The sequence below is a fragment of the Physcomitrium patens genome, chromosome 22, assembly GCF_059467195.1.
Source record: "Physcomitrium patens ecotype Gransden chromosome 22, ASM5946719v1, whole genome shotgun sequence".
Lineage (NCBI taxonomy): Eukaryota > Viridiplantae > Streptophyta > Bryopsida > Funariales > Funariaceae > Physcomitrium > Physcomitrium patens.
This window is the reverse complement of record NC_143431.1, coordinates 10,249,576-10,259,182: the sequence shown is the minus strand read 5'-3', so window position 1 is coordinate 10,259,182 and position 9,607 is coordinate 10,249,576. Positions and strand designations below refer to the sequence as shown.

The 9,607-nt window shown below is 41.2% G+C and overlaps 1 protein-coding gene across 1 annotated transcript; it reads right to left on the bottom strand.

The window, feature by feature from the left end:
* Positions 1–5,400: 5,400 nt before the first annotated feature.
* Positions 5,401–7,626, bottom strand: LOC112275271 (F-box/kelch-repeat protein At5g15710). The gene has a single exon (XM_024505501.3). It carries the CDS (start codon positions 7,061–7,063, stop codon positions 5,663–5,665), a length of 1,401 nt encoding a protein of 466 aa, XP_024361269.1. The 5' UTR covers positions 7,064–7,626; the 3' UTR covers positions 5,401–5,662.
* Positions 7,627–9,607: the final 1,981 nt, after the last annotated feature.

Genomic DNA, 9,607 nt, shown 5'->3' with positions numbered 1-9,607 from the left:
CACATACTCAATATATAGTATATATAGCACAAGATTCTAATAAAAAAAATTACAAATATTTTGTCAATGACACACACATAATCATTGTTAGTTGTTTTGGTGGAGGTAGGAACTATATTTTACTAAAAATGGGTCAATTTAAGATTGAAGTTAATCAATTTAATATTCCCCTACAACAAAATTCTTCTTCATCACATAAGAGGTGAAAAGAACCACTCATGTCCCCTAAGTTCTCGAAGCTCTCAACAACTCTGCACCGGATGTCAGTCGCCTAAATTATGTACAATTGTGTCTCCTTTAACACAGGATGGTCAGAGAACAAAGAACCCACCTCCGGTTCAGCCTGGAGCTTTGTGTCCAGAAATAGGTGTCCACGAACAGAAACCCAGAAAGCATGTTCTGACTGCCCCTCCCTCCCCCCATCTCCCTTCTAACCTCTTTTCATCCACATTCATCTCTCGTGTCTCAATGTAGAGGCTTGCTCCATGCCTCTGTAAAGGGGAACACAAACTCGTGGTCTTATCAAAGGGATCCCGGAGTGGCCAATGGGTGTACAGTACCGAACACTGACCCAGCTGTTGATCCACAGGCTCAGCACATCCTCAAGGTCAGTGATTTATTTGGATATACCTATCCCCGTGGATCCCTACTCTTGCCCGGGGGGAGCGCTGCCCGCTTCTGCCCGACCACGATCGTTCATCCCTCGTCCATCTTCGTTCGTCGTCCTTCCACGCCCTCCTGCAGACCCCCTTCCAATGGCCCAGACCGCTTCTGTGTTTGGATTCGCGTGCAGTTTTTCTTTCCTTTTCGATCCATGTGTTCGGTTTTTTTTCTTTTTTGTGATGTCCGCTGCCACTCGCCCTTCGAATCCTGTCAGTGTGAGAGGTTGTGCGCTTGTGTGGTCCGCTGCGACATTCATGAAGCAATCTTTGGAATCTTGAGAATGGATCTCGATGGGATGGAGGGGAGATCAACGTTCATGGGTGAGCCGGAAAAGGGGAGGGGGGCAGCGTTTTGGTGGAGGTGGTAGACCCATGAATGCTCTCACTTGACTGGGAACAAGGCCGCCGTGCATGGTAACTCCACGTGGTCCACATTGACCACGTGGCTGCCAGGTGGAATCCACGACGTCACAAATGGAAGTCATGCATGAAAGTGCCACCTCAGCTTCAACAGCAGAAATGGGCTCCAGTGTGAAGAGAAACTCCCCTCTGGATGCCCGGACATGCAGGCACTTTTCAACTTTGCTGAGTTCGGGAGCTGTGCCCTTCAAACATTCCCAGTGGAGTTCAATTTGCCATGAGGCGTACTTTGGTATGAGATGGAGCTGTGGGTGGATGAATGGTGAATGGAGTTGGTCCATTTAAGTTTCTTAGCTCCTTCCTTGTCAGAAGGTAGTTCAGTGAAGTTTACAGTGTTAGATTTTGTAGTGATTCAGCACTGGTTGCAAGGAAAATAGGTGGCAGCAGTACTGTTGATGATCATGCCCTCTTCCAATGTGGGAACTATGCTTGTGAACAACCCTTTCTCAAGAATGGACTATAAAACATAAGTCACAACTTTTTACTCTCAGATTTTAAGGATTCATGTTTCACATCTTTGTTGGAGCAACCAATTGGAATATGCTGAATAATTTCACAACACAGTGACAAATTTGCAAATTACTGTGTATGTGTATGTTCAAAAATATCACAAAGATTAAAACATCAAAGAGTTGAGGTAGTTTGTGAAAACATTTGAAATCTGTATTAAGTGTTATGGGTATGGTTGGTGTTATGCTGTCCATTACTAAACTTGTAGCCATTACATAGATCCATTCACACAATTAGGTGTTGTGACTGGAGCAATAAATGCATGGAGACAAATATATATATATATATATATAACAACAACAACAACAACAACAACAACACTTACAATGCTTGCCCACTTTATGTTCTTAAAGCAACAAAATTTTGCATACATAAATATTGGAAATGTCCAATAATGTACCAATTCACAATTAGTATCCATTCTGATCACAAGCTTATCTGTCAAGCCATCCCAAACTTGCTAACAATAACAATAAAGTCATCACACAACACCTGCCAATACAAATTTCTGGTCCTTACAGGAGCCCTCCATCCACAGAAAAGGATGAAGGGATATAACCCACAGCATATCACAATGCACATCTATACATCTATATATGGAAATACATGCCACTCTTGTGGACAACAATTCCTTATTGAAAAAAGTTCACCATACCCACGAAAAAGCCCACTTCTGAAAAGTAGCAAGAGAGAGATCGAGATCAAGTAGGGTGTGAGGATACAGTCAGGAATCTAGAATGTGGGAGAAGGGTATCATTTGAAGCATTTTGATGGCCATATCCAGTGAGATGTGGAGAGGCAGGATGGGAACAGAGACCCCTTCCTCAGTCTCAAGTTCTTCCCAAGGGGGTATGGGTTCCATCCAGACCCCCCCTCTTCTATCTCCATTCAGATCCACTTTGGTAACTTTAAAAATAGTCCAGCTGGATTTTGTTCACTGAAGTCTAGGTGGACACATGGGTCTTGCTGAGAGTGGGATGGGATTGGGGGGGGGGGACTTGGGGCTCTGACATCAATGCAAGGCCTTGCCGACAAGGTCAAAAGCAACAGTCTGTGGCCACATGACATGTGTAAGGGGAAAAGATTAAAATTAAAAAACTTTCTTGTGGGAACTATACAATGTAGAAAATAAAATAAGTATCATGTGATGCTGGCCTTATTCTAAATGTATGAAGCTGAACAATGTCACTTTCATGTGAATTTTGGATTCATCATTTTCTACAAATAAGTAAAACCAACACTATGATCCATGTACAAATGAAGGGAATATATGTATGTCATGAAGTTAAATATGTATTCTCAATGGGAAATGAGCTATAAGTAGAAGAACACAAAAACTAGCTTGAAAAACCTACAATTGCAAATAGTTTTAGAAAAGTTGTCATGAATTGATGTTAGAGGACATCAGTATAAGAAAGAATAGAGCATATCATGTGGACATTCTGTATAAGATTGTAGGAGGTTGCATCAAAGAATCAACTATCAAATTTTGGAATATGATGCAACTACTTCCATAAATGTCATAGGCCAAACAAGAGGAAGATAATATCATACCCCAAACTTGTCCAAAGTCTGCCTGGACAATAGGGTGTTGAGACTTTGGTAACTCATGTTCTTTCTTAGTGAACTTTAGGTGGTGGACACATTCTATATATGTGGAGGAAAAAGTTTGTTAAATCAACCCACTCTCATCCATTCAGTACCCCTCATTTATTGTTGAAGAGTGCTGATGAAAACCTCTCTGTAATGCCCCACTAATAGTGGATCATTCCCCTAATTTGGACAATGCTACAAATTTAACTATTGATGTTAAGATGGCTGCTTGTCCCCCAGACAGCAACCAACTAGTTCATTAACTTATTTAAAGTCCCCTCCATTAAGTTGCCATCAAACTCTTGAATGGCAGAAACCTCTTCTTCAGGCAACCTCCAGAATGGGGGAGCATGTAGCCTGAAGAGAAAAGTTGTTGAGTCCCCATATTTCCTCTTGTCACTAAGGAATACAACCACTTGTTCTACAAGCCACTAACTTCAAACAATAAAAAGCTGTCAGGAAAGACATGGGGGCAGGCAACAGAAACCACCTTTCAATGTCCAGATTCATTTAGTGTTTCATCCATTATTACTAACAAATATATATATATATATATATATATAATCTACAAGTTGATGTTTTGAAATAGAGAGTAATTTACAAGACTCGGAAAACTTTCAAAATACCCAAAAATATTGACTCACTGTTTGCAGAATCAAAACCCAAGTAAACCTCTTCTGTTAATTTTAAGGTTGTTGGCAATAAGAATCAGATTGATATTTCAAACTTCTACAAGCATTGCAACTGGTTCAATGGAAGGTGGTCCCCATGGAAGTGGTCAGCTCACACAGCTTAAGAGGAAGGAGTAGAAATCATGAATTACTTGTTCTCCAAGTAATTCATGATTACTTTAAACCTATACACACTGCACTTTTATAAGTTTTGCCTGGATTCTTCAACAGTAGGCCAAATCCTGGTTCCTTCCAAAAGGTTCTCACAGTAAGATATCTCCCATAATCAGATCAAATTGTAGAACAAACTCAGCACAAGTAGCCCCACATCAAGCCACATGCTTTTACAGGTTGCATGGATAGCAGGAACCTAAACTGCAAGTGGGTGGCTTTAGCTGTGTGGGCACTAGCTGAAACTGTCCTGTGATAGCCTTGCTCACAACCACTGGAAGAAGAAAAGCAAAATACATGGAAACAAAACAAAAAAAACCCTAACTGGATGTACTAAATGGGTTGGAGGTCAGATCTCATATATACCTTATCCAGAGGTAGGGCCCCAGAGTGAGCTTTTCTGGAGGTACTATGACTATGATTATAGTTGGACTGCAACTTGTCGTCTCCATTTTCACCACTATTTACAAGTAGAATGTGTGCACAGAATGGCTCATAGCTGAGGGCAAAATAGTCACATCAGATTCTGAAAGTGGAGTTTTTTGGACCAGGTTGTGAGAGACAGTTCGAGAAACTCGGGGCAAGGTATGGTTCATTGACAACACCGAAGTCAAACTCGGACTGCGGCGCTCAACACAGCTGGAAAGGCAGAAGTGAATCAATGGAATAACTGAACTACTATGTTGCTCTCGTGTCTGAAGCCAAGGAAAAGAAAGTTGTTTTGAATTGAAAATAAACCTGGGGTTTTAGAATTTGGAAGTTTGAAGAACTGCTCAGCGGAGTGAACAAAAACGTATTTAAACCGATCAGATGCTGCATGAAAAAACGTGCTCGAAACCAACCGCTGAACGATCATGACACTAGCGTCCTCGGGAATCGGTGGCATTGTCTCTTTTATATATTTATGTAAACATTTATGTATACACACAACCTGCTAAAATAAAGGAGGGTGTAAGTGGCGACTGAGTAATACAAACCGTGAATTGTTTTTGTCAGATCGATTGGATGTAGTTGCGGTCTAGTTCTCGGACCTCGCTGTCAGGTCGCTGTCAGTGATATGAATGAAGATGCAACCTCGAACGAGCGAAATGCTACAAGCGATTCCCAGCTGATCAGCTCCATTTATCTGCTAATTATCTCAACCCTAAACTACCCCTTTTGTAGGTCGATGGCGTGGGAGATGTAAAGACTACAAGATTACAACTGCATGTGATAAGGGTTGGGAACACGGTACTCAAAACAGGTGATCGGGATGGCATCGCAGAGTCGCGCGCTTACTATTATTATCCAAACAGGGAGCAAGAGTAGCAAGTAATGCCATTTTCAATTTCTAAAATAAGTAGAGATGCGCCTTTACCAACAGGACTCAAATAATCAGTACACAAAATAACCAGATACGCAATTTGATATAGTATGATGGCAAGCAAAGACTACAAACCTGGGGTCTGGAATTTACAGAGATCCAATTGCGCGCATGTCAGAGGGTAAAGCAACATTGAGAAGCTGAGTGACAGCGCATGCAAGAGGAATACTGGCCAGAGCGGAAACGAGAAAGAATTGGAGTTACAGTCCGGGGGCTTTTAATTACAAGATAGGAAAGGAGTAAAGAGAAGAAAAAAACGAGGAAGTAGATCCTCATTGAAAAAACTGTAAGCTAGGTCCGTAGCAGAATGTAGCCACATCCACCTTGGTATTGAGGGGGCATTTGGGCAACTCATGCCACGATCTGCGCACCATATCATAAACTGCAACGGAGAGGGTCTTCTTCGATGCCACACAGATCCTGTCGCCAAACGCCACGGGCTTCCATCCGCCCCTGCATTTGAAAACGTCCAGCATCACATTCTGAGGCATCTCAGTGACCTCGAGAAACCGTCTGGAAACAGGCTCAAATTCCACAATTCGAATGCTCGTGAGCCGACCATTGGTGTTCTTCTGAGCGGCAACTACAAGCACACGACCGCCGCATGAAAGCACATACGGATCGTCCCTCATCCCCCTGGGAAGCTCATGTACATCGGTCCAAACGCCAGAATGGACATCATACGCAATCAGCCCTTCCATATTCATGCCACCAACTTCCAGCGCCACGCAATAAAGAAAGCCATTACAAAACGCAGAGCTCCGCCTACCCCAAAGCAGGAAGTGCGGGGGCAAGCAGCTCGTGGCCTGCCACGAATTGTGCCGCGATTCAAATACATGTGTACTTTCCAGATAATGGGTGAGTGTCACAATCATCTTGAAACCCTGGCTCTGCCCATCCACCACCATATGCGTAATACCAGGCTCATAGTCCTGGGATAGCGATGGCACTTTTTTGAAGCTCCGGGTAACGGGATTGCATACATAGTTTAATGCCGTGGATGGTGATTCGCTCAGGCAAAGAAGCCCGCAATCGCCCGCCAGAATATGCTTCGCTTCTTTCGGGAGGAATGTGAGCGGGGGGAGATGCAGCCACTTCTGCTGCACGTGATCATAACCGCACCATCGCCGGTCCTCGGACTTAGACAAAAACACGGGGAAGTACGGGGGTGACGCAGGCGCCTCTGCCCACAACTTAACAAGATTGTTCGAGATGCCTACGCTCTTCCAGCACTTGCAAACGCATCGCGCTTGGAACAAGCTGTGCAAGGGCAAAAATGCAAACACTTTCTCTATTAGATCTTTCGGTAACATGGTCCACGGCGGCGACTCGGCGCCCCGAGTAATCGCCCCTGCCTGAGACACCCCTTTGGTTTTCACTAGTTCCAACTCTTCCACGGTCTTACTCTTCTGCACTACTCCGGACACCTGCATCACCTGGGGAGTGACCTTGTAGGTCGTATACCCGCTCTCAAAAGCGGCCCCTCCGTCGCCAACGCGGTGGTGGTGACGAGGGTGGTAATGATGTGGGTGGTGGTACTGGTGCTGATGGTGCTGGAACTCCCTCTCCAGGCCCGCTCCAGGTCCCGCTCCCCGCCCCACCCCGGTATGCCTCATCTGATACTTCATCACGCTCTTCGTCATCTTGTCCTCCCTCCTCCCTACACTAAACATTCTCTTCCCGTCAAAAACTCCTAATCTAAAACCCTCTTACTCACACCCCGGAAACTGAAAACCAAACCCAACTCCCCGCCCCCTCTCCTCTCCCCACCCAACCTCATACACACTCGCAGACCGTTACATTACCCAACACACAAAACCGTTACGAAGTCCCGCTTCTCTCTCCCTCGTCTTAAAAATTTTGCCTCCACGACCACCTCTAAAAGCCATCACGGATCCCTCACACAAGTTGTCGTGAAACGCCTGACCCAATTCGCCAGCTACGGCTTCCGCTAGCACAGAATCTCAGGCGGTTTTAGAAGCCGGAGAAAGCAGAGCAGGCGCGCCATGGCCACAAGCCGCAGCGCAATCTCACTCACTCACAGGCAAGCAAGCATGCTGTAGAACAACGAGTCGTGCCCAGCGCTGGCTTGGTAATGCTCGAGGGGACTTCATTGTTTACATAGGCAGCAGCAGCGGTGTGGTACCCCCAGTGAGGGGGGAGTACTAGTTTGTAGTAATGGTAGTAGTAGAAAGAAGCTGCCATAGTAGCAGTAGTTGTAGTAGTAGTAGTTTCGAACGACGGCAAGCAAGCAAAACAAGCAAACGACGTTCATCTCATCATCGTGCTCGTCATTGTTTTTTTAATTCTTCTGTGTTTTTCCCCTCCTCGTTATCATTGCAGGCCCTGGTGGCGCCATGAGTTGGTCGGAGCGGCATCCCCCCCACCTGCCCGCCCCGTCCCTATCCCCTGAACGCCCTGTTTGTTTCTGCTAGGCAGACGCACGGGCTGCCCACAGCATTAAAAAAAAAATACAATTCGCTCCATGTCTCTCTGTTCACACTCTGTGCAGTGTTGGACTAAATAAAACGATGGTAGTTCCTCTCTTCTTCATCTGTTCGGCCATTTTCTTTCCGTTGCTTGTTTGTTTCGTTCCTTCCATTGCCACGTTGGATTCATTTCCTGGGCTTCCCTTTGGTATCCATTCATAATGCTTTTCCTGCATGGGAGATGATTTTGATTGCTGGGTTATTTTGGGTTGAATGATTTGCTGCCTGAGATCGAGCAAAGATGGTAGTGTTGAACATTCTTGTTGGACAAAGTTCGGTAAAAGTTTGGTTTCCTTGTTCAACGAGTTTAAAGCCAGTTTTGAAAGATTATTGTTGAATTTGAAGAGAATCAGTAAGTAGAGTGGATGGAATTGAGAAAATACAGAAGAATATACACTAAAATGTATTAACTAATAAAAAAAAGATGGAGTTTTGTTTACTGGAATGATAATGATAATTGGATTAAAGATCGAGGCTGTGCTTCACTGAATAAAAATCACAAAAGTTCTAAAACTCAGCGAAAAAATCCTACAATAACATTACCTTAAACAGAATTATAAATAAATATATTAATCAAAATTAACATAAAATTAATTAATTAATAAAGACTCAAGGAAAAAAAAACCATAATCACAGCTTGGAAAAAAGTAAAAAAAAAAAAATTACAAGCAAATAAAAAAATGGTAATGTGTATTAAAAAAAAATTACAAACAAACAAAATTCGATGTTAGACATGTTTTTGACTTTATCACTCCCAGTAATTGAAGTTTTAATTTTTTTCATAATTAGTATCTATAAAATTATAATGAAATGGAAAAAATTAATGTGCAGTTTATTATTATTATTATTATTGTTATTATTCTACATAGTTTCATTTCGAAATAAAATAATAAAATTTTACAAAGATACTGTGATTTAAAGTTAACATCATATTTTCTAAGAATATAATGACGAAATAATATTATTATCAACTTTTGAGTGACTAAAGGTTTATTGGAAAAATATCAAAGGCTAAAGATATTCATAAATACTTTGTATTTCAACAACATGGATTTTAAGTAAGTTTTAGAAAGATTCAACTTTATCTTTTAGAAAGATTCAACTTTTAAAAAACAAACAAATAAACAAATCTTAATTCTACCTAATTCTTATTTTGAAACTAAAACTCAAGAGAATGTTTGATTGATAAATTACCATAAAATAATTTATAATTTATTCCACCACAGTTGTCTAAAATATGTTTAAATAGTATGTTATAAAACAGAACTTTAACAGTATATTAATAACTAAGGAACCAAATTTAATTTTATTTATTTATGTAATCCCAATTTTAGAGATATTTATAAATATAAAAAATTACACATATAGAAACAAAAGTACACATGTTGTAAAAATGTCATTGTCTAAAATTTTATTTTATATGTAATTGAATATACAATTTATTTTTGGTTGTTAAATGCATACTTCCAATTACTTGTCTTTTAGCATGTATTTGTTTTTAATACTTAAGTAAATTGAACATGTGATTTCCAAAGTATTTTATACCCTTGTTCTAAATATATATTTTCAATTATATGCATATGAATATTTGTAAAAATTCATGTATATTATCTAAAACAAATCAAAGTACATAAAATAATATTTTTCTTTTTATGTTATTTAACTTTAAATAATTGCATAAATTAATTATAAAAAAGAGGAAAAAAACCTTTCATTCATTCAAATATA